Consider the following 26,050-nt stretch of genomic DNA (forward strand, 5'->3'; position numbering starts at 1 on the left):
TAAGACCTTCTAACCTCTGAAATCAGGCCAAATGGTGGAAACTTCCTACCAATGTATTACTCTTCATGGGCTCCTATAGAGTGAGCTGGACTAAACACTTATTGGAATAATGGTTGTAAATTCTGTACAGGATGCCCTGGCGGAAGGATCCACATGGGGCAAGTGCGTCACATGGCCCAAGGTCATTACGTCATTCCTAGAGGAAGACAAGCAAGGATTTCAGCATAGAAATAGAATCTGCTTCAGTTCACTGGGTTTGAAGGAGGGGGATTGTAAACTAAAAAGAGAGAGCAACAAACCTCGTGGCTATGAATGTTTAGTTTCTGAGTTCCTGTCCCTCTTGTGTTCATCATGAAAGTGACAGTTTCATGTTTCATTTTCCAAATGGTCTATTATAGAAATCTCGTTACCAAACTCTTTAAATTAGGTGTCAGTGTTAAACAAGAGAACAAATAACTTCTGTGGGCAGTAAAGTAGCTGGTTGAGGTCCACCTGCCAGCAAAATATGTTTTAAGGCTGAAAAGGAACTTTAAGAAAGGCTAAGTCTAAAAAAAATGCATTCCTTTTAATTGGTGTTTTGAAATGTTTCATTTACCTCCAAAAATTGCAACTTGTTTAAATAGGCCTATACGATATAAATATCACTATCGGGCGGTACACAAACAAACATGAGAAATTCCGTTAGTAGCTATTTATCACTTTACAAACTTGTCAAAAATAAATATTGTGTGTGTTTTGTGTAAGAAAAAAAAAGTCACGCGGGAACGGATTTGTGCCTCGAAGATACATAAAATCATTAAAAAGTATATTATAATTGGAGCGCTTTACCTATACACAATTAACTGTATAGTTAATACGTACGTAAGAGCACAGCATACGTAAGAACGCTACTTCATCATAGTGAACCGTTTCAGAGCTCCTACCCACAGACCCAAGTCAAATGCTGAGGCGCGTAACAGTGGAAGTTCGCAGGTATGAGCGCGCGTTTCGGTCTTCGCTCTGAGCTTTGAAATACTTCTCGACTTCAACGCGCTATGCCTTCCGAAGTTTTGTTTGGAGACGGGGAAGGACAGCAGGATGGAGAACAAGGCGACTGACGTCTGTATGGACTGAAGACAAGAGCGCGCTATGGAGATGACCGCTCGCCTCGCGCACTTGGACACCAAGGTGGATGGCAGAAACTGTGATGGACTTGTCAACCATAACGGGGAAACGACTGAGATAAGAGTACCGCTGTCTCACACGGGGAAGAGACTCGGTCCGATCGAGGGGGGGAATCTTTACAGACTGCGTGACAGAAAGTTCCTTCTGGAGGACAAGAAGCGCCTCTGCGCGTGGGCACTGGGAGCCGCGCTGTTAGGCATTCTGCTGATGGTATTACATGCTGAGCTGTGCCCACTAGTGTATCAACCAGTAAGTAGATCTACAGCTATTGTGAAATACAGAAAACACCAGAGCGCTTGAGACAAGTGAGTAGTGAATTTGATGGATGGGGCATCAGTTATGGGCTCTAGAAGGTAAAATGATTTTCAATAAAGAGAAATATCATCCGGATTCAGGAGAAGAGACACACATAATAATTTACCCTAATAAAGAAATTAAACATTCCAAAACTGCACGCCTGAAATAGGGACGATTTTAATTTAGTTGTGGGGAACTGAAGAAAAGTAACTATTTTGATACAGTTTTTTGTTAAAAAGTGGATACATGTTGTTATCTTAATGCACTATTACTACTTGATCTAACTCAGTGCTTCTTAAACCTGTCCCTGGAGGACCCCCTGCCCTGCACATTTCATATGTCTCCCTAATCAGACAAACCCAATTTAGTTCTTTCAGTCTCTACTAAGGAGCTGAAGAGTGGAATCAGGTGTGTTAGATATACAGACATACAGAAGGTGCAGGGCAGGGGGGCATCCAGGACAGGTTTGGGAAGCACTGATCTAACTCTTTATTGTTTCATCTGGATAAAACTTGTTTATTTAGGGGGCTAGAATGCCCACAAAAATACATGAGATACGCTTTATTAACTTCCACCAATCAAAACTTCTCTTAGGTCTCATATCATGTCCCTGCAGGTGGTAATACACACAAATGCATTTATACATTAACGGAGTTTCTTTCGTTCCATTCCACAAATCAGCCAGTAATCTCGAAAAAGCTAGAGACGTTTTTTGCGAACACATTAATGGGGGGTATCAGGTTAACCAAAAGAGGAAACATCTTTTAGTCTTGCAAAATCATGACTCTAGTGCAGGTTTACTTGGTCACACATGTCTTAAGAAGAAAAATATTAATTTGTAACGCTAAGGTAAGGTGAAAAAAGAACATACAAATAAAGCACAACAGAACATGTAATACTGAGTAGATTCTCAGAAACCAAACTTAACACAGGAAACCGGATAGTCACTGTCATCACTTATTAACTGTTATGTATCCCAGAGTCATTATTTAGATTTGTCTGATCATTTATGCGCTTAGCCAAAGCAAATCACAGTGCTGTCCAGTGCAGCAGTGCATTCATGTATCAGTTTATCCATTCCCTAGGATTTGGACCCATGACCTTGGTTTTGCTAGCACCTTGCTCTACTAAACAGATATATATATATATATATATATATATATTTTATTTTATTTAACAACAACAACAACATAACAATAAAAAGGGATAATATCTCTGGAGCCAGATTCACAAAACATTCTTAGGAACAGAATTCTTCTTAACTGCTATTTTCCTTACAAAAGCCAATTATTATTTAAAATATAAATAAATGTTCACACATAATGTCTTAATAATTTTCTTCATAGGAATTGCCCTTAGGGACATTCTTATGAATGTCTTGGAATTTATCTAAAGAAAATTCCTAAACTTCCTTCTTTAGAATTTATGTACTTATTTATTTTGTGAATCCAGACCTTCACATATTTTTTGTAAGAAAAAAAAAGTTGTTCTTAAGAAAATATTTGAGTATTTCTTAAGTTGTATTATTGTTATTTATTGCACTTTGGAACAATTTTACAAACTTTTACAAACATTTCTTAACTTCATTCTTCAATTTTTTTATTTTTTTATCTGGCCCCTGATTTACATTTCATAAATGTATAAAAACACTCATTTGAAGACCACATAAGTGTTTTATATTATTGTGAACCAAACCTGAATGTATCAGCTGTTTTTCTTCTACATTAAGACCTGCATCTTCTTCATTTAGACTTTTATAAAATGTACTACTCTTCACTTCTATCACTTAATCTCTATTTTTGCAGTCTCACACTGTACTAGTCAACATGGATGGCTGAAGAGTTTTAACGCCCTGACTGACAACTAATCAGTGTTCTCATCTCGGTTTTCTTGATACGCTGTAGCAAGTTTCCTCCAATTATTTTTGGTTATATTGCTTAAAACTTATTTTTGATTATACTGCTTCAGACAATTTAGAGAAATAATTAATTTACGCCTCCAAAGCATAGCCTAATTCTGCAACCGTGACGGTGTATTTAAACTTACCATTCTCATGGAAACCAAATTATACAGGAAAAGCGGCTATTTATGCAAGTTTTTCCACATTTTGTCCTCTCTCCCTTTCTGCTGCTCAGACTGCCTATTGCATCTTTCCACTCCATTTAGTGCATAATTAGCGCCTGTTTGAATAATGGATTTGAGTGTTGACCTCAAACGGGACATAAGCACTATGCTGATTTTCACGTGCTGTCCTGTCCACATTCCGTGGTGATTAAAGTGGGCAAAACAAACTTCAGCCCTACACCCTGTAAACTTTACTGTTTCCTGAATGTCAGTGTGGTGCATTTACCATGAACACAAAGAAATCATTCATTATTTCTCTGAAGCCAATTTGTGAATAACTTTTACAATACCGCACATGCCATCCGTACAATTAAAACAACCTTATACATTTCATTTATTTCTATAGATGCTTATCACAATTATGTGGTTTTAGACTTTGGATTTAAAGGGACTTTTATTTTGATTGCTTCCATTGTCTTCATTTGTAAATGGCTTTGGATAAAAGCGTCGCACGTCCTGATATCGCTGAATTAGATGTGTTCACAAAATCTATAAACTTGTTCTTCAAATCTGATTGGTTAATCACAATGTTGTTTCAGGGTCAACAAAGATGTTGTCCCAGGAACATGTCTCACTTGGTAAAATCAGGTTCTGCTAAAAGGGTCTGCTTAACGACTTAATGTAAATGTAAAGGGGTAGTTAAACCAAAAATGAAAATTCTAACACAAAAGAAGATATTTTGAAGAACGTTGGCAGCCAAACAGTCGATGGTCCCCACTGACTTCCACAGTAATTAAAAAATGCTGTGGAAAGCAATGGCTACCAGCAGCTGTTTGGTTACCAACATTCTTCAAAATATCTTCTTTTGTGTCTGACGAAAGAAAGAAATTATGGCAGAATTTACATTTTTGGCTGAACTTGGGTGATCGCTTGAAGATTGATTGAGCAGAACTGTGTACAGGAAGTTGCCAAGTTATTATACAAACCCAAAGCATGCATTGATTGGGTATATAACCTATGCAATGGAAGTTTCCTCTCTACGTATGCACCTGGTCTTATTAAACCACTTTGGTTATACCAGATTTCTCTATATGAAATGTGGACTCTGATTTTGTTAAATACGCTGTTGACGTCAAAATACCTGCCAAGCATGATTCCTTTAATGCATAGAATAATCTGTTTCCGACTGATGCAGGACACCTTGTTTATTAACTCAACACAAAAGTGGCAGGGTCCTTTCTGGTTTTTAATGTCACTCTTAAGATCAAATCACTTAGTATATAGGCCAAATTAAAGTTTATGTTCATTCAGTGATCAGTTTATTTAGTAAATTATGAGTTACCACATTTTCATGTTAAAATTATTGTGTTTGTAGAAAATCTGCTCAGAAAACTGCTGAGAAACATGATCTGTTTGAACTGTCATTATATCAGAATCGGTATAATGATGTAATTGTTTGTATATTTTCCTCTGGCAATGTAATGGCATTTGCTTTCACAGTTGCATTGCAGTGCATGAATTTGTTTTAGTTTGTTTTCATTGCATTGGTATGGAGAAGGAGCACATGCTAACAGAACGATCTTCCAGGCACGATAATTTATTTAAGCTTACCATTCTCTTGGAAAACAGGTTATGCAGGAAAATTGGCTATTTATGCAAGTTTTTCCACATTTTGTCTCCCTCCCCTTTGTGTTGCTCACACTGCCTGCGGTCATATTGCATCTTTCCACATCATTTAGTGCATAATTAGCGCCTGTTTGAATAATGGATTTGAGTTTTGACCTCTAATGGCAAATAAGCTTGATGCCGATTTTCATGCATGGTCATCCCCACATAACATGGTTGTTGAAGTTAGCAAAGCTATCTTAAATAGGATTCTAAAAATGTTACATTGCTCATTGCTTTCTTTCAACAGGAAGCACCTGCCTCACTTTATTTAAACCAAATGTAATAATTAATCAGTGGAAATTACAGTGAAATACTGTAACTTTAGACTATTAAATTTTTATCATTTGAATTTAAGTACTATTTTTCAGTTCTCCCATTGAAAAGTAGTACAACATTATAACCTTTATGGTATAATTCACTCTCATTCTCTTTGTTTTCTCTCTTCTCTCCAGGAATCCATTTATGCCCTCTCCATAAATGGTCTCATCAGTTTCTCCACGGGTTGTTTGCTCATTCTCATCATCGCCTTCCATTATAAAGACATCAGAGTGAGTGTTTTTGTTCAATCTGATTACGTTGAATCGCCTCCTTTTAAACTCTGAATGTCAGAAGATATTACTCTTAAAGGTACAGTTCACCCAAAAATGACAATTCTGTCATCATTTACTCATTAGCCTTGTGTTGTTCGACACTTGTATGACTTTGTTTCTTTTGTGAAACACAAACAAAGGTATTTTCTGCCCATATAATGAATGTTAACTTAGTTGAAACATGCATTCAAATATTTAGCTAGTAGAACAATCACATAATTTTCTTTTTTTGAACTGGTCCTTTAAGAATTTCTTGAAGATATTTTTCATCCTAATTTTAGTACTGTTTTCAGTTTTGTTTCTAGTTCTTCTAGTTCTGAAAAATAGTCACTTGATTGTGTGACCACAGTTCCAAAACTATAATGTATGTTGCTTTGGCTTAAGCAGGAATGAATAATGGTTAAAGAGAAAATTTACTGAGGCCAGTGAGAGAAATCGGACTAAATTTTGGCAGCATCAAATTCAGAAAACGTTTCACAGCAGGGCATCTATCTACAAGTGTAGTGTAGAGATAAGAAGGGTGAAGTGTGAGGAGCAGATGGGGGTTATCTGAACTCCTCGCACAGAGTTAGCATTATGGGGGCCAAAGGGACCTCATGGTCTTTAAAGTTAAAAAGTCAGTTACACTTTCTGACTCATTTGGGGCAATGAAGTAAAACAAAAGCGAAGATAAAAAGGAACAGAAGAATTAGGAACTTGAATGAGAAAGCATATTTATGCACAATTCTTAATTCTTGTCTTTTAAAATCTGCTGTACTCTGGGAAAGCATGACGCTTGGCCAAAAACCCCTGCTACTCTTAAGTACCTCAGCACATGTCTTCATCGTCCCACTCGACATTACCTGCTTCTACACAATCTCACATCTCTCTCAGACCAGCCCAACCCTTACCCCATTCCTTGCACCCGACGAGCCCTTAACTGTGTCTCCATGAGGGGGACAAAATCTGACTCTCTGCAGCCAGATGAATTAGGTTTGCTTAACTTCTATTGAAGCAAATGAATGTAAAATGTCATATGGACTGATATATTAAGTGTCATACACTGCTCCAGATTAAGGCCAACACTTTTGTAGTCCAGTAGTCTTTTGTTGATTGGGGTGACTCTTCAGTATTGATATTTTCAGTTGTCATTCCTATCATAGCAGGAACTTATGCAACTACATGTTGCTATCAGTATTGTACAGCAGGGTGAAAAGCTTCCTTTTAAGAAAAGTATTTTTTTAATAAGTATTTATGGTGCAACATAATATGTTTACATTTTGTTTTAGTTTTATACATTATAAGTTTAATAATAATATAAGCTATAGTTTGTTTTTGTCTTATACGTTTTTTTTATGAGCATGGTATAGTGCCATGCACTGCTCTATAGTTTGAGCTACAGAAACACTTTATAAAAGTTAATGTAAAATGAAAAAGTTTAATGTAAAAGTTAATGTTTCTACCAGTGAAAGTGCATTTCTGAGAAGAAAAGTCTGAAACGTGAGATATAAATTCATAACAACAAGACAAATATTAGAAAATTCACAATAACCTTTTAAATTTTTTTGTCCTTTATCAAGATTGTAATCAATATTAAGTATATTCATATACTGACAGTTCTAATATTTTTCATTTATTTTATACCTGAGTTTCACAAAGCAAAAGCAAAACCTTTCCAAATACACTCTGGAACCCCTTGGGATGCACATGCAATAACCCTACTACTAATATATTTCTATTTTCATTAGATTATAGTGTGGTTAATTATGTTACACTCAATATGTTACATTATTTGGTGTAGTTTAAGCATTATAAATTTTCCTCGCTAAACCATGCCTTTTTGCCACAGTAAGTCTCCATTGATTTGAAATGCCAAAACATTTGAGTAAATTACCTAGAATTCTGTGTCTTGTCATCGCACCCAATGACCTCATGTATGAGGAGAATTCTGCAGTGCAGAGTGAAAAACTTTTGCAGATTATACAGCGGCTGGATCTGGTACAATAAGTGTAGCAGGAAAATGTAAGCAACAGTTACAATTACAACCGAATTCTGGTCCATGTACTTTTCAAACCGTCTGTTGTAATCCAAGACGACTGCTGATATGTGGTGTCACTCATTTCCAGCTTTTCAAGTCATGTTTAATATTTTTTGTGTCATGTAATTAATGAGCCATTCATTTGTGATTTATGGTTTCGGGTAGTTTCACCGACACACATGTCCTTCACAAGCAAAACAGTTTACAGCTGGGCGTCCTATCAGGGAGGGCAGGGCTGTATTTGTTTTGGCCCCGTTCTTACAGTGAATCAAGAACATCTTGCTCACGCTCTCGTCTCGGCCTTACTTTTGTTAATCTTTGCTTCCTTATGAGATCAATCAAGTGATTCTCTTGTTGATACACATCCTGCCTCTGTTTTTCTTTCCTTTCTTCAAGCTTTTTATCATTGACCACAACCAGGTGGACTGGCGCATTGCCATGACGAGTAACCGGGTGCTTGGCATCTCCCTGGAACTCGTTGTCTGTGCTATCCATCCCGTGGCAATCTACCTGAGGCCAGATATGGGGGACAGACTGGCGGGGGAGCCAGAGCAAAATTCCTCTACCCCCCTCTGCTTGTCCTCGAGTCACAAAGAAGTCATGCTGGATGTGGAGCTGCTGCTGTCGGCCCTCATGTTCCTGAGACTGTATCTCGTGCACAGAGCCGTCCTGCTACACAGCAAGGTGCTCCTCAGCGCCTCGTACAGGAGCATCGGCTCCCTCAACAACATCAACTTCAGCTTCCGCTTTGTGCTCAAGGTGCTAATGAACAAGTATCCGGCCCGCACGCTGCTGGTCTTCATTATGTTCTTCTGGCTCTCCGCAGCTTGGATGCTGCGACTGTGTGAAAGGTACAGAATGTGCAATCATTTGCAGCGAAACACTGACACAGACAGTATTTATTATGCTTTTTCCATTCACTTGCTTTTTGCTCGACTCATTAGAAACAGCTAATCAAGTGTTATCAAGCTTCTTCTGATGTTGATGGTCAATTTGAGTTGTGGTCGTACGTTTCTTATGAATAGATTTATTTCAGGAACAAACAAATTGCTCTTCAGCATCAGCTCATTACTGACCGTCAAATTTGGAGCAATATATTCTGTTTTACTTGTCATGGCATGGATGAGTCATTGCCTTTTTGCAACAATTATTTAGACATTTTTAATCAGTTTAAGTCTGGTTTTGTTAGTTTTGCAGAATACATACCCTGCGTATATTTACAGTCACTTTCTGTCTCCACCTATAGGCAGCAACAGGTAGAGACAGGTGGCATGGACACAGCATTGTGGCTGATAGCCATCACCTTCCTCACAGTGGGATATGGAGATGTGTACCCTCACACCAGCTGTGGCAAGTTGGTGTGTCTCTTCACAGGTGTCATGGTAAATAAAACTCTTAACTTACTTTTAACTATTACTCATATTACTCAACTATTATTCATTTTAACTATTACTCTTATGCTCTCGATCTACTGGTACTAGCAGTTTGAGACAAATGCAATAAATGATGTAATTATTGACAATTACTGAAGATGAAAACTTTTTTTTTTTTTTTTATGAAAGAAGACAAAGACTCCTACTGTTCCACTGAGCTCCATTTCTTTAGTTTAGTAAAGAAATACATTTTATTTAGCATTATCACAGGATGTTGTATATGCATTGTTAGGTAGCTCTCGACTTTGATTTTAATAGTCGCAAATGTGACAATAATTTAGCCTGAAAACTGTGTGTGTGTGTGTGTGTGCTTTAGTCAGCTATATTGGTGTACAGTATATGTATGTAATATTTCATAACAACAACAAATACAGCGTGAGCCATGATGATGTGAAAACTTACTCTTATGTTCGTTTTAGTAAAAGAGATTCAAATTTGCTCATGAGCTTGTGCTTTAAATCAGAATCACTATGAGTCATTTTTCAGTTAACTGTAACTATGCCATATACTTTAGATGTACATTTTACTGACCCGTTGATCACAGGATAACCTATAATTAAAGATGCATATTCACAACATAGATCAGTTAAATAATACCGGTCTAAGAATGCTTGTATGTGGTTTGTAAGTCATTTGTCTCTTAAATGACACCTTGCTGCACTGGTTCCACTTCATCACACTTAAAGCTTTGTGACTGATTTATAAGATCCACGTCCATCTGGACACATTTTTTGTACAGTCACAGCTGTTCTTCCACCCTTCCTGACAGCGGCACTCAGTGATGCTGTGCAAGCAGGCCCTCTGAAGAAGGATGAAGATTACGGTTTAAATAGAATCATAGTCTCAGTCTGTGACTTCTTTCAGCTATTCAGTCGCATGATTAATAAACACGGTCATCTGAATAAATAAGTTGCATTTGAACAAGTATCCAGCAAACTAGTTTCTGTTTGTTATAGATTGTATGCTTAAATCATATCTTTAAGGCATGATGAACATATTTAAAAATGCTTTAAATATGGACTCTCAGGCTTTGTGTGTGTCTGGGTGTATCTGAGCATTGAGTTCAGTAAGTGAAGAAGGGAGGGAATGATTTAGCAAAATGATACACAGATTGTTTTGTCTGTAAACCAAGTACTTTGGTTACACCCGTACAAGATCATTTCAGACAGAATGATTGAAAATATTGTCGATATGTATTAATTTCATGGAAGAAGCATATTAAATATTACTATTCTTTTTAAATATTAACACATATTAGTTCTTAACGTTAGGGTCAAATGATCGTTTTTATTGTAGATTTACAATTTTGTAGTTTAAAAACAAGGTAATTAACAAAGAAAATGAAAGGATGATTAGTAACACTTTACGATAAGGTCACACTAGTTAACACTAGTTACTACATTTACTAACAGTAAATAACAACAATGAGCAATACATTGAGATTTAAAAAGTCTTTTATTTACAATTGAGATTAATCAGTTCTTTATTTTTCATTGTTAGTTCATGACAACTAATGTACTTTATGAACAAACGTTAGCGTGTGCCAGTGCGTGTTGTGAACATGTGCTGTGTTGTGCCGTATATTCGTGAGGGTTAGGTTTCCAGCCCCTCTCTGACTCAGGCAGCTGCATCTGCACCGGACTGTCCACCCTTCTCTTCTCTCCATCCCTCATTTCCGATCAGAGCAGATAAGCCCGCAGGATAGGAGCATGCGGCTCACACGACAGAAGCATGAGGCTAAAGCCAAACCCAGACACCTCCCTGACACAGTGGAAAATAATCCTTCACTCCTCTTTCTCTCCCTCGCTCAGTATTTTTATAAGCTTTCCCCTTTTTTTTTTAAGGGAAAACTTTCCACCATTGCCATTTTTAGGTGGTTTATAGCATTTGGCGCCACTAGATCAGGAGGGTGTGCCAACCTGTGCCCAAGACTTGGAAAACCAGAAAAATGTTTCCTAATTCAGTTGGAACAGTATACGGGATGTTGATTAGGGATAGCCCTCTCACCTGCAGCTCATTCAATGGGAGTGTTCAACATGCCTGGTTGTCTCATGTAAATGCCTCCCATCACTTTCTCTACTTAAAGATGAGATTTTATTGACTTTCAAGTGTCGAGATCAGCTTCCATTATCACCTGTTACCCATCAAATTGAAGTATGATGCACTTCTGTGTGTTTGACTTGCACTTCCACCACCAGCACTGCAAAAAAATTATATTCTTCATCAGTATGTTTTCTCTTTTTGCCCAAATAGATACTTATCATTGAGAAATTGAGTATGAATAAATAAATAAAATCACACTGGTTATAAACAGGGTTATTATAGTTAATTACAACTAAAACCATAAAACAGATTTTGTTGCTTTAAATAATAATAATAATAATAAACTTTATTTTATAAAGCGCCTTTAAAGGCAACTTCTCAAAGCGCTGTACAAAAAGCAAGCAATACATAGCTCAAACAATAAAAGTAACATCAACAATCAAATGCTAATTAAAAAAAATAAGTCTTAAGTCTACCTTTAAACATGTCATAGCCCTGTGCTTCCCTAAGATCAGGAGGCAGAGAATTCCAAAGGACAGGAGCATAAGAAGAAAAGGCCCTGTCACCCATAGATCGTAAGCGTGTTTGAGGAACAGCCAACAAGTTGGATTGTGAAGAACGCAGTCTCCGAATTGGGATATAGGAAGTTAACAACTCAGATAAATAATAAGGGGCCAAGCCATGCAATGCTTTATATGTCAGCATCATAATTTTAAAATCTACTCTGAATCGGACTGGGAGCCAGTGTAAGGACTCCAAAACTGGAGTGATGTGATTGCATACCCTGGACCCAGTCAATATCCTGGTGGCCGAGTTTTGTACATATTGTAGTTTGTTAAGTGTGGATTTAGAGACTCCGGCTAGAAGGGCGTTACAGTAATCTATCCTAGAGATGACAAAGGAATTCATCAGCTTTTCAGCTACTGAGAAATTTAGCATAGGACGTAATCTAGCTATATTTCTGAGGTGAAAAAAGGATGATTTAACTGTACTCTGGACAAAAGAATCAAATGAAAGCCTATCAATAGTCAAAGATAAGGAACCAGCTTTTGAAATTTGATGACGGGAACCAATAAGCATAACTTCAGTTTTACCACTATTCAGACACAAAAAATTTGTACTCATCCATTCCTTTATCTCAGAAACACAGCCGGACAGAAAATCAACATCAAGATGTTCACCAGACTTTGAGTGTATATAAATCTGTGTATCATCAGCATAAAAGTGATAATGGAGGCCAAGCGATTGCAACAACTGTCCAAGTGGTGCCAGATAAATATTAAAAAGCAAAGGGCCCAAGACTGAGCCCAGAGGAACCCCAGTGAAAACAGACCTAATCACAGACCTGAAACCACCCATGGAAACGAACTGAGAGCGGTCAGTAAAATAGGATTTTAACCACTTCAAAGCTGTCCCCTTGTTCAAGGCGGGCGAGTAATAGACTATGATCAACAGTATCAAAATCTGCTCTTAAATCAAGAAGGATGAGAATGGAAATTACACCGGAGTCAGAAGCAATCAACAAATCATTGGTAACTTTGACCAAAGCCGTTTCAGTACTGTGGAATTTACGAAAACCTGACTGAAGAGGATCAAACAGGTTATTAATTGCGAGATGGTTACGTAGATGAAAGGTAACAACGCGCTCAAGTATTTTTGCCATGAACGGAAGGTTGGATGTCGAAAATTATTAAAATCCTCCAGAGTAGTATTTTCTTTTTTTGGTACTGGGGTTACAGCAGCAATCTTTAATGCTGCTGGAACCTCTCCCATCTGCAATGAATCATTCATAATACTAAGGACAATAGGGCTCAAAACATCGAAGCAATATTTAAATAAGCTTGAGGGAATAGGATCAAGCAAGCAAGTGGTAGATTTCATGCTTGATACCTCCCTTTTGAGACCCTCAGAATCAAGATGTGAAAATTAGTGAGAGGAAAACCAGTAAACCCAGATGAACAGAGAAGTGAGACAGTGGGAGCAGATGCAACAGAATTTTTTTTGTGAACACTATCAATTTTAGAGTTAAAAATTTAAAAAAAAGAATCAGATAGCTGTTGAGAAACAGGCAAGGTGGTGGCAGCATCAACTTTAAGCAGTCTATGGTGGCAGCATCAACTTTAAGCAGTCTATTTATAGTTTGAAACACATGTCTGGGGTTTCCTTGATTGTTTTCTATAGTCTGAGAAAAATAAGAAGATCTTTCAGTCTCAATTCATGCTCTGTAGTCACCCAGAAGGTCCTTCCAAGCCAAATAATGACCATTCAAGCCAGTAAGACGCCATTTACGCTCAATTTTACGACATGCAGCCTTCCTAGTGTGCAAATTATCATTATACCAAGGAGCAGTGTGGGCTGAAGTAATCTGACGTGACCTTAGAGGAGCATAAGAGTCAAGATTAGTAACAAGTGCATTGTTAAACTGTGAAACTTTCTCCTCCAAAGATGTTGAATGTTGGTCACTTAAAGTGGATACAACAGAATTAGAAAAAAACTGTTTGATCAATAGACTTCCACTTCCGGAATGCTGCAGTTCATTTTGTAGGCACACTTGAAAGATGCATCTCCAGATTAAAGAAAACAGCTGAGTGATCAGACAATCCAATGTCAACAGATGATAACTGTGATACAAATTAACCATTTGATATCACAAGATCCAGGGTATGGCCTTTATAATGAGTTGGGCCTGTCACCAACTGTGAGAAGTCAAGACAGTCAAGAAGCGATAAAAATTCCTTGGCAACCGCAGAGTCACTTCGGTCCACATGTATATTAAAGTCCCCCACAATAAGAATTCTATGGAACTTCAAGCTCAAGCTCAACAACTCAGCAAATTCTGATGTAAAAGCTTTGTGTGATGTCTTAGGTGGTTTATAGACTGTTGCAATTGATGGTAGATGTAGGAGCAGAAATACTCAGAACTAGGCATTCAAATGATGAGAACTGGGAAACAGATACAGGGCTTATCTTGAATTGCAGGTTGTAAATCACAATAATGCCTCCACCTCTGCCAGATAACCTCGGAAGATCTAAGATTCCAAAACCAACAGGAGTGATCTAATTGAACAGAAGTCCATCATTTTCTCTATGCCATGTTTCAGTTAAAAACAGGAAGTCCAACTTTTTGTCCAGAATAAAATTCGATAAGAACAGTGCCTTGTTATTCACAGAGCGGGCATTAAATAATGCAGCATAAGTCGAGCTATGAAATGGAGTCAACAATGACTTAATCTCCACACGGGTACTAGTATTAAATTACGTTGATCAATACAAGTGTAAAACAGATTGTTAGTCTTACGTCGGCATGTAGAAATACAAATGCTGGGAGAAGATGAAGCTGTAAAGCTTCGCCTCAAACCCCGGTGAATATATCGTTTAGGACGTAGCAAGCCAGTGTCACGGCAAAGATCGTAAGAGTCTTTAGCTAAACGAGATGGGTCAATCATAGAGGCGCTTAAAATAATAAAACATTACTAAAATAAACAAAACGGTGAGAGGAGCGGCTGCCAAGCGCGCCAGCGTACCCGACCCGACCGGAAGCAAAAAGTCGATCGAACTGATGGACTGAATAATTTTTTAGCATATGAATATAATATATAAATAGTTTAGCATATACTTTCAGCCTAGATTCCAAGGCAATGTGTCTCATTTTAATTGTTTATTTTGATGTACTAAAATAAGTAAAACTAAATCAGAGATAAAAAATCTATGAAAACAACATGAGTAAAAACAACAACAACAACAAAAAATAAAATACTAATTTCTAAACACTTTGTTAAAAATCTTGTAATAAAATTAAAATGAAACAGAAAATATAGAAATAAGTACTAACCTTTAAAATAATAAAAACTAAAATGGTGTCTCAGTAATAATAAAATATGCCTGGTTATCAGTGACAAATCATTTGCTTTAAGCTTAAACTAAATTAAATCTAATGAAAAAAAAGAACAAACAATGAGATAATTGCCATTATTGTAAAATGTGATAATAGTTTAATGTGAAAATTAAATGACATTTTATTTATAAGGTACTTTTCATAACATGTTTTTTCAAAGCAGCCACAGAAAATTTTGATGATAATGTTTATTATATCTTAATATTTTAATGCCTTATATTGTTGCTTTTATCAGATGCTGGGCAATAATATAGTTTACATTTTAAGACAATAGCATCAATCAAGAAGTTGAGATATTTTCTTGTTTATAGCTTTTTACATGACTATGTCATATGCAATGAATTTGTGCATAACTATATACAGTTTTATATAAGATTATACTGTTTTTCTTCCATATTAATATGGTTTAAGTGTTTGAATATTTGCAGTGGAGAAGGGAAAAAAATAATAATCAAGATTTTTTTGTAGCTTAATTTTTTGCATCATGAATTCCTAAAAATTCTGCTTGTGAGGTGGGACAGTTCAAAAGATGAATGTGTGTCTACATATTTCAAGTTATATAACACAGGAATTCACACTGTCTGCCAGCACAATATATGTGACCCTGTCTATGAAATCCAGGCTGAACTCTCAAAATCTAATTATGAGATAACGAGCATCAAAGATTTTAATCATTAATTTCACTAAGATTTCAATCGTTGACATGGCCTTACTCAGTCAACATTAAAGATATAGAGGTTATATTTTCACAGATTGTTCTACATCTTTATGAAGGGTGATTTTACAGTATGTAGAAAACCATAAATCAAATATATATATTAAAAAAATAAAAAATAAAATAAATAAATAAGTATATATATATATATATATATATATATATATATATATATATATATATATATATATATATATATATATATATATATTAATCCTGGCTAAACAAGGGGATTTCTGTAATTATGCTTCAGCATTTTCCTTGACTGCTGTAAATAATCAACTATGGAAGAACTGTAAGCCTTTGTGTCTTCAGAACTTTTAGTCAATACCATAGCGAACAAACTAATGCTTACTAACTATTATTTCTCTTCATAACAACTAACTGCTTCTCTCTTTGTCTCCCTTTCTTTATCTCTCAACATTTTTTTCTCTCTAATGCAACAAATGAAGGCGTTCAGGTAAATTAACTGTTTAGTGTAAAATTACATGGAAACATTCTTCATACAGACATCCACCTTATTTTAAACTTTAAACTTTATTTTATTTTTATTATATTTTATTTTATTAATGGGCTGCATTCCTATATCTTTTGTTTTGGAAAAGCTTTCCGAATTTTGAAACTGAGTTGAATAAAATAAATGCCATTATATTTCATTAACCCCCCCCCCCCCCCCAAAAAAAATATTTATACACTTGTTACAGAGAATCTTTGTAGAATTCTGTGTACTGTCTGAATATCATTAACTCTGAATACTTTATGCCTGAGTACATGTTTGGGATAATAAGACAGATGGTAACCAAGCTCATGTCTATGTGTTTGTTGTCAGGGTGTGGCATGTACTGCTATGTTGGTAGCAGTCATGACTAAGAAACTGGCGCTTAACAAAGGGGAGAAACATGTGCATTTCTTCATGATGGACATTCAGATCTCCAAGCGGGTGAGCAAGACAGACCACCACATAAAACACTCCATAAATGCCATTCTCTTTAAGCTCTTCATTGTCTTTATGTCAACACCTATGGTTATTTCCTTATAACCAATTTGGTAGTGATAAAAAAAGATGCATTAATGTTAACCAAGCTTAGCTTAGCCATTTGGGAATACTTAACTTAATCTTTAAAAATATCAGTCCATTTCGGATGAGAAACATAAAAAGCATCGACCCAGAGGATGCAGAGGCATGAATGGAAGCAGCATAATTTTCCACATTGCACGCGTGTTTTGATTTCTGAGGCTTTTTATAATGTTATTATTTTTTCCTTAAATAGGGGATTCCTAATAGCAGCACAGTGTGGGAAAATGCTTAGGATGGCCGGGCAGGGGTGGCCACTGAGATCTTGATAGCGGACAAAAGGCGTCAAAGGGAGGAAACAATCAGGTCCCTGTCAGGAAAACTTGTGTCAGTCCATGAGAAGTTTAACTCAGACAGGAAATAAGTTGCACTGATGTGTGTGTTGTGAGGGAGTGTTAGCATATGCACTGGAAATGAGTGAAGGTGCTGATCTTAGGATCTTGATGCAGAGGTGGGCAGGTGGGCAGGATCCATCAGAGGGAAGGAGGAGAGACCTCAAAATAAAAGCATATAGAAGAATGGTAGATGCTTAGAGTTTCGACAAAGGGTAATTAAATCAGACTGTTTTGAGTGAGCAAGCATTGACAGGTGTTTTTGAAAATGTAGTTACATTTGATTATTTCCCACCACCGAAAATATCAAACTTTTAAAAGTAATATTCCAGGTTTTAAGCTTCCTTGACAGCATTTGTGACATAAAATTACAACAACAACAACAACAAAATAACTTTACCTTGTCTATTGTTATGGAATACCAGACTTGGAGACAAGATGGAATGCTAACTCAACAGGTGTGTTTATTAACAGTTTTGTAGCAATGGATAATGGCAGGTGAGTTCAGGTAAATAGACAGCCTTGGGTCAATTAATGAAGATAATGATGAGAGTTTCCCTTGTTTTACAAGAGATGGAGAGCATACATAAAATTGATGAGATGATGGAGATTGCCAGGAGCTGGGGACAGGTGAGTATAGAAGGTTTGGAGTGAAAAGATTGAGGGAGACACTAGAAGACACGAAGGAGACAAAACAAATCTCTGAATGAGGTAAGTAGAAGATCCCGGGTAAGACGAACATACATTTTGAGTCCTTAATCCACAATGGAGACCAAACAATGAGGCAGTAAGGAGTGTGTGCTTTTATAGCGCTGGCTGAGTGATGAGATCATCTGTGACAGACTGATTAGAATTCTGGTGATTGAGTGCGCTATCTGATGGGTGAGCCTGGTTTGGCCATGACGAACCCCCCTCTCTACGGCCTGCTCCTGAGGGCCTCAATGTCATGGTGGATGACCTCGAATATGTGATGCATGGAACTCAGCTTTAAGATTGGGGTCTAAGATGTCATGCCTGGGGACCCAAGATCTATCCTCTGGAACATTGTTTTCCCAATCAACAAGGTATTCCAGCCAACAACTACAGCACCGGGAGTTCAAGATCTCCTTGACTGCACAAACCATTCCATCCTCTAGTACAGGGGTGGCAGTCCTGACGACTTTTGCTTCAAGCCTAATCAAACAGACCTGGACAAGCTAATCAAGGCCTGAAAGGTTGAAGTCTGCTGGACTGTGGCTCTCCAGGACCGGAGTAGCTATCCTGGCTCTAGTACTATTGGAAGAGGGGGATCAACCACGGGACCAGGCTCTGTGGGAACAGGAGAAACAGGTGAGTGGTAAACTTTTAAGAGTTAAACATGGAAAATGGGGGGAATTCTGTAGTGTGGAGGTAATTTTAACTAATAAGTGACCAGGTTGATTTGGCGAATGACCAGGAAGGAACCTGGGACTCAGCTTCTTGCAGGGGAGTTATACTGGACATTCTGGCCTGGTTGGAAAATGGCTGTCTGGACAGCAGCATGGTGTATCTGATGATGAACAGCCCTCTGCCAAAGTCGGTGAGCTGAGTCCCAGAGCCTCACGGTCTCCTGGAACCAGTGGGTCACAGATGTCAGAACAGAATATTCCCAAGACCAGAGGAACAGTGGTGGCTGGTAATCTAGTATGCACTGGAGTGAGGCGAGACCCGTGGCTGGTTGATGGAGGGAGTTTTGTGCGTATTTGCCCATGCAAAGTAACAATTCCAGGAGTTCTGGTAGCTATGGCAGAAGGTATGGAGAAAATGGCCTGTCTCATGGATTTTCTTTTCCTTCTGGCCATTGCTTTGAGGGTGATAACCAGAAGAAAGACTGACTATGTCCTCTAGAATGCTGTAGTTGTGGAAGACATGATTGAACAGCTGTTTCCATTACTGTTGGTAGGCCCTTGAGAGGAACCAGTTGACAGGCTTTAGAGAATCTGTCTACCACAACCACAATGTAGGTGAACCCCTCTGAGGCAAATCCATCACAAAATCCACTCCTAGATTTAACCAGGGACACTGAGAAATGGGAAGTGGATTGGTAAGAGGAGAGGTGATGGCACTATAGTTATTGGTGAAACGGCAATACAAGTTGGAGAAACCAAGAAATCACTGGGGCTCTTTAATAGTAGTTGGTCCAGCTTCCTCTCATCCATTCTGATACCACTGGAACTGATGTAATATCTGAAGAACTGGATGGAGGAAAGATGGAAGGTATATTTCTTAGATTTGAGATACAGTTTGTGTTCACAGAGCTTCTTGAGGACCTTAGTAATGTACTGGCGATGTTCAGTCTTGTTTCAGGAGTACACTAGAATGTCATCAATACACACCAGGACGAACTGATGGAGGTACTCCCGGAACACCTTGTTCATGTATTCCTGGAATACTGGGTGGGCATTGACTAGTCCATAGGGCATGACCAAGTTCTCATAGTGGACTGTAGGGGTCACAAAGGCAGTGTTCTACTCATCCCCCTCATGTACCCGGATGAGGTCCAACTTGGTGAAGATTCAAGTTCTGCAAAGTTGTTCCAGGGTTGCAAGTATGAGAGGAAGAGGGTAATGGAATTTAATGGTTATCTTGTTGAATGTCTGGTAATCTATGCAAGGCTGCAAGCCTTTGTCCTTCCTGGAAACAAATAAAAAGTTGAAAGCAGCAGGGGAAGTGGAATGACAGAGAAAGCCTTGTTGCAATGCCTCCTCAATATACTCTTCAATGGCCTTCTGTTCAGGGATGAAGAGAGGATATACCTTGCGTCTGGGCACTGGTTCACTGGGCAGGATGTTAATGGCACAGTCCCATAGTCTAAGAGATGGTAGTTGAGAGACTCGTTTCAGCCAGAAAACATTGCTGACATGGACATGAGGGAATATCCACAGATCACTTCTCTATAGGGCTCTTGATGGAGGTGAAGTTCCGAGGAAAAACTGAAGTCAGGGAGACTGGTCGAGGCAGATTTGGGAAACACCTGGAGAAACAATCCTCGCCATACTTCAGGACTTCACTGGTGGATTATGAGATGGAAGGTTCATGTGAAATGAGCCGGAGACACCCTAGAACGATCCCAGTGGTAAAATTCTCCAGAACCAATAGGCAGATGTCCTCAGTATGTAGCTGACCAACCTGAAGTTGGAGTAAACCCAACAAGTATCAAACTTTTCCCTGGCCAAAGTGACCACCAGTGAGCGGTGAGCTAAACCATATACGTGAGTGGATGTATATTAATGGCAGAATAGGAAACAAAAATAGGAACATTCACCATGGGTCTAGGAGGAGTAGTGGACTCTGGCCACAATATAAACACGTGTGGTCAATCTGCATGGACTCGGGGTAAGGTTCTGGAAAACTGGGATACTCTGGCTGGTGAAAAAGAGGCAGTTTTTGGTACTGATTATCCTCCATACAGTCCTTTGCTCTGTTGGTGACTCTGATGGACAGTTGAATAAAGTGCTCAAGCCCTGTGGTGCCATCGTAAGCCCCAAGATGCAGCCCCAGAGAGTTCTCCAATCCTTGGCAGAAGGTGGTTAACAGCAAGCATTCATTACATCTGCTAGAAGTGTGCTGGACTGGCCATGGGACTGGCACTGTAGATGGGTGCCAGAGATGTCGCTGGTGAGAAAGCAGGTGCTGATGGTGCAGTGGGAGTGGGAATGGTTTTGCTGAGGACCTTGTGGAGAAAAGCCACCAGCTCCTGGAAGAGATCCACAACTGCCAGGTTCATGCTGTTATAGCCTGGTCTTCTGTTATGGAATACCAGACTCTGAGAGAAGATGGAATGTTAACCCAACAAATGTGTTTATTAACAGTTTTGTAGCCAACCTTTTGGCAGGTGAGTCTTTGGTGAAGTAATGAAAATAATGATGTTTTCCTTGTTTAACCAGAGTTGGAGAACACACAAAGAATTAATGAGATTATGGAGATTACCAGGAGCTGGGGACAGGTGAGTATAGCAGGATTCGAGTTAGGAGATAGAGGGAGACACTGGAGAAGACAAGGGAGACAAAAAAAATATTGTAAGGAGGTACGTATGAGATCATGGGTAAGCAGAGCATACATTTTGAGTCCTTGATCCACAAGGAAGGCAAGAAAATGAGGCTGTGAGGAGTGTGTGCTTTTATAGCGCTGGCTGAGTGATGAGATGATCCGTACTGTGACTGATTAGAATGCTGGTGATTATAATCTGTATATGATCTGTGGGAAGCTGACACAAATACTTTTGGACAGTAGAATAAAAAAATCAATTAAAAAAATCTGATTTTAAATGAGTGTTATTTTAATTATTATATAATTTATGTATTTAAACAATATTTAATTTATTATAAAACTATGAAATATTATTTAATACAATATATATATATATATATTTTTTTGTTTGTTTGTTTGTTTTTAAATAAACAATGTATATACAAAGTAAATATAAATACATATATTATTTAAACTATTATTAGTTTTCATTACGATGGTGAACTTCAAACTGAAGTGAATGTGGCCCAATTTTGACGAAAAAAAGAAAAATTAAGCCTTTATAAAAGCACTTATAGTCGTAAAGCTGGTACAATTATTTGTCTTTTTAGGGTTCATTTTAGGGTTTATGATGTTGTGTTGTCATGAGCAAGTTGTGAAGTGTTAATGTTAATACATATAGTATTAAATAGCAATAATAAAGTGAGTATTTTAATGTTTACAAATTAGACTAATTTACTTTTATTCCGTTTGCCTCACTGTAGACCCGCTTTGGAATATTATTATTTATTTTTTTGGACAAATGGAAATAGTTCATGTGGTAATCAACATTATACCACTGATGGTGTTGATTGAGTTTAACTTGAACTGAGCCTAGAATATTTATTTCATTCATGAAGGTCTAAACCTAATTGGCAAAAACCATATCCTGTCACAGGCTGTATTGCTGAGTGTTTGTGTGTGTGTGTGTGTGTGTGTGTGTGCGTGTGTGTGTGTGCATGCCACAGGTCCTACTCAACAGGTCCTACAATGTTTTACCTTGATGATACATTAAAGGAAGACATCTGGACACAGTTAGGCACTCTATTAATAACCACAAACACACAAAATTGCCAGAGAGCTTGTGACATCACTATGAGCAGGTCTTTAATGGGAACCCAGACAATAATAAAATCAAAGAGAGCAGAGAAATGTGTGATTAAAAGAAAAAAAAAATCGTTGACTGTCTGTAACCCACATATAACTTTATAATGGCTATTCTCATCCTCAAATCACCCTCAAAATAACCATTACTTGTCCTTCCGTTCCCGTCGTTCCATTTTTGTTTTCAAGGCCGCACCCTAATAAACTGCACCAGTTTCCTTACATCCTGTCCAGATTTTCTAGTAATACTCTGTTATGTAGTAATTTGTCATTTACACATCACAAATAATAATATTATAGTTACTGAGTGTAATTAAACAGACAACAACTTGTACAGTAGTTTCAGACAATATTTGATCAGCTGTCTTCTGAACAATGCAAACATGCAACTATTTACTTAAGGAATGGCCTGCAGACTGTCAATAGACTATCATTGTAGAGCTATGATGGATGGATTACTTATTACTGTAATCAAATTCTCTGTGACACAGATCCGGCACGCAGCAGCCAATGTACTAAGAGAATGTTGGCTGCTGCATCGCACCACCCATACAAAGGACAACAGTGGAGAGCATCGTCATCACCAGAGATGCTTGCTGGAGGCCATCCGTGTGTGAGTGATCCATTACAGTCTGCATTCAACCATTACACTTCATACAAGATTCACTAAAAGAGAAAGGAAGAGGGTCTGTGGACAGCTGAAAAAATTATATTATGCAGTTGAAAATATAAATATATATTTAAACAAATAGATAATGAAACATAATTTAAAACAAATGATTATTCTGTTTAAATTATTAATAGCCTTGGAGGATTTTTTCTGAAGAACAGAGCTCAGTTTAACTATTCAGAACAATCAATGAACTCATGAACAACCATCAAAAAATAAAAATAAAAACAGTCGTTGATCACCCAGGTAATAACATGCAGTCTGAAGATCCAATGGTGCCCAAACTCTGCTGCTCAGCTGGCTGCCCTCTTTAGCTGCAGTTCCTTTATGACCAATGAATAGGAAGCTGTGTGTCCGAATTTACACCACAGCGTTTATTAACATCGTTAATGACTACAGGAATCTGGCTCTTAGAATGTTCCATGTGTGCATGTATAAGATCTGTGAGTAATTGTGGATGGCTGTAAGGGTGGAGGGATTCTGACTTCCTGTTTTACGGTTAGCAGAACCACCAAAAATACTCTGGAAAGAAACTGAGTACTGCAGCGACAGCTAAAACAGAATCCCAGCAAGCAGACCGCAACACAATTAAGAGGTCATTCTGGTTTGGTTTGTCTGGTTTTTGTTCCCATGTCACACGGACACTGGTCATTTCTGCATGATACAGCAGTTGCTGATGGTTCCCCTGCAAAAGCTGATTTCTGTTTTGCTTTTTTGGAAAACAGCATATTCAAGGACATCAGCCAGTAGGCCTCATGAAAATCATGAATTTAACCCTGAAATGACCCCAAAAACCTACATGAATGCAAAAAGGTTTCAATAATATTCATTTGTTCACTTACTATGTACATATATAATACAACATTTGGTAGCACTTTATTGTACAGTCCTGTTCCTCATGTACATACTATGTACTTATTATAGTAATTACAATAACTATGTAATAACTAGTCACCCTGAACCTAACCCTACCCCATGTAGTAACCTTGTATTACCAGAACTTTATCAGATAAATACACTGTAAGTAGACAATGTACTACATGTAAGTACTTGACTGTAAAATATGATAAATGTTTGTACATATGTATGTAAAAAAAGGACTATCAAGTTATGAAATCAGTTTCTTTGAAAAAGCTAGAAAATGATAAGTAAAAAAATGAAAAATATCCTTAATCAGACCACTTTTCTGAGAAATCCAGCTGGTGTCAGTGAATTAAATTAGACATGTTGCCTTGGCATTGCCACAGAGTCGACAACATCCACAGCATCTGATAATACTGAATTTCAGCATTGCTCTGTTGACCAATGTCAAAACCTGTAATAAACCTGTTGCATTCTTTTGTTTTATGACAGGCAACTAACTGAAATCAAATAAGTTTAAGTTGGAGTACTAAAATGACTTAAACTGAAATTAAAATAAAAAGCGAATTCAAATTTAATTTGCTGACAAGCTGACTTCTGTTAAAGCATTTTACCAGAATAGAACTCATTTTTTCCTGTCTCGACTAGATTTCGTCACTTGCGATTGAAGCAGAGAAAGTTAAGGGATTTTGCCAGTGAGATGGTGGATCTCTCGAAGGTAAGTCATACATCAGACTCGTGTCTAGGTCAGTTTGCCAGGATAAAAGAGTGATTTGCCTAACCCAGATATATAAATGTTCTGTGAAACCATAAAGATCTCTGTAAAAACTAACTTAAGTCTGACAGTGTCCTGTGTGATACTTAAGGCGGTGCACATAAAAAGAAAAACAAGACCTTGATCTTTCAGAAACTATATGTCCTAAATATTTTGAGTGAGAAATCTGACCAAATGTTGAGTATCTTATTATACTGATGTGATTAATATACGGGGCAAATCACGTTCACTCATGAAATATAGCTGGAAATGGCCTTGTCTTCAAACAGATGCAGATGATCATGTGTGATCTGAGTGCAAACTGGAACAGCTCTTACCTTGAGCTTGAGCAGCGAATCATCTCCATGGAGCAGAAGCTGGACGAGCTGGGACGCTCCTTCCAAAACACCTCTGAGCTGCTCACACAGACTCTCCATCACCGCAGACTGGACCACAGGTAATGCCGTCAACAGTGTTTATGTGCTTGACCTAAACGTGTTGGTTTTTTGCATAAAGTCTGGCTTTCTCTACACAGGTGACCTGGGACATCTCTTTTGAAGGCTATGTACTCTTCATCAATTAAACCTCTTAAACGGATGGAGGAACTTAATGATGACCAAAGGAATTAAGAGCAGCAACGACCACAGCAGACAGTTTTATTTTGAACAGACGTTCTGTCATGTGTATTTACGAACCTTTCCTTAATGCTACGAACGTGAATTGGGAAAAGGTTACTTTTGGTTACTTTGAACTTTTGACTCCTGATTTAAAATTTCAGTTCATGATAGATACCAAGACGATGAGGTTCTGGTGTTACACAGAAGAACACATTTAGATTTCTTCTAACACAATCGCACAGGCCTCAGTTGGATTTATATCAGTGTGAAAGTCACAGAATATGAAAAAAAACTATTGTTCCTGTTTTTTTGCCTGATACTGGGGAAGTTAGTCATTATCAAACCGAAGAAAACGTCTGAGGTTCAGATGCTCATCTCAGAATTGGGAAGTATGAATCCTGCTGAGCAACATGATAATAACTTTATGACTCTAATTTAATACAATGTTTCCCAGTTACATTTAAATGTGTGTACAACCTGATCACTACACACTGATGAAGGTTTCTATAAATTGCTGGCAACTTTTTCAAAGGTAAGTCAGATAAATTGTAGTTAGGTGTCAAGGGTAAGCCAGACTTCCTCACAGACTATTGCCCTTGTACACTGATATTTTCAGAATGACCCTAAATCAGGCTGAACCACCTGCACCCCAATAAAGAAATCTGTGAATGACTTGAATTTCCATCAGCCCCTTAACCTGACAGGCCATCTGTTGGCTCTAATTA

General features: G+C 37.8%; 1 protein-coding gene across 6 annotated transcripts; it reads left to right on the forward strand.

Annotated features, from left to right (window-relative positions):
• The first annotated feature begins 890 nt into the window (after window positions 1-890).
• On the forward strand, window positions 891-25,997 carry LOC128030692 (intermediate conductance calcium-activated potassium channel protein 4). 6 transcript variants are annotated; one of them, XM_052618524.1, is made up of 9 exons: window positions 894-1,413; window positions 5,646-5,741; window positions 8,197-8,651; window positions 9,047-9,182; window positions 16,716-16,826; window positions 22,915-23,036; window positions 24,603-24,672; window positions 24,999-25,165; window positions 25,244-25,997. In XM_052618524.1, the coding sequence occupies exons 1-9, from the start codon at window positions 1,129-1,131 to the stop codon at window positions 25,245-25,247; spliced, it is 1,446 nt and encodes a 481-aa protein (XP_052474484.1). In that variant the 5' UTR covers window positions 894-1,128; the 3' UTR covers window positions 25,248-25,997. The 6 variants fall into 6 exon arrangements, 2 of the variants coding, with proteins under 2 accessions (XP_052474485.1, XP_052474484.1); XM_052618525.1 differs by lacking the exons at window positions 24,603-24,672; window positions 24,999-25,165; window positions 25,244-25,997 and adding an exon at window positions 23,600-24,587 and having other exon boundaries at window positions 891-1,413; XR_008187940.1 differs by lacking the exons at window positions 24,999-25,165; window positions 25,244-25,997 and having other exon boundaries at window positions 892-1,413; window positions 17,867-23,036; window positions 24,603-24,630.
• Window positions 25,998-26,050: the final 53 nt, after the last annotated feature.

Source organism: Carassius gibelio, chromosome A16, assembly GCF_023724105.1.
Source record: "Carassius gibelio isolate Cgi1373 ecotype wild population from Czech Republic chromosome A16, carGib1.2-hapl.c, whole genome shotgun sequence".
Lineage (NCBI taxonomy): Eukaryota > Metazoa > Chordata > Actinopteri > Cypriniformes > Cyprinidae > Carassius > Carassius gibelio.

What these genes read in the sequence shown, in the direction of transcription:
- LOC128030692 (XM_052618524.1), top strand. Translation starts at nt 1,129, where the DNA reads ATGGAGATGACCGCTCGCCTCGCGCACTTGGACACCAAGGTGGATGGC. An exon ending in ATGCTGCGACTGTGTGAAAG is followed by an intron (nt 8,652 to 9,046) that starts GTACAGAATGTG and finishes CTCCACCTATAG; the next exon opens with GCAGCAACAGGTAGAGACAG. An exon ending in AGATGGTGGATCTCTCGAAG is followed by an intron (nt 24,673 to 24,998) that starts GTAAGTCATACA and finishes GTCTTCAAACAG; the next exon opens with ATGCAGATGATCATGTGTGA.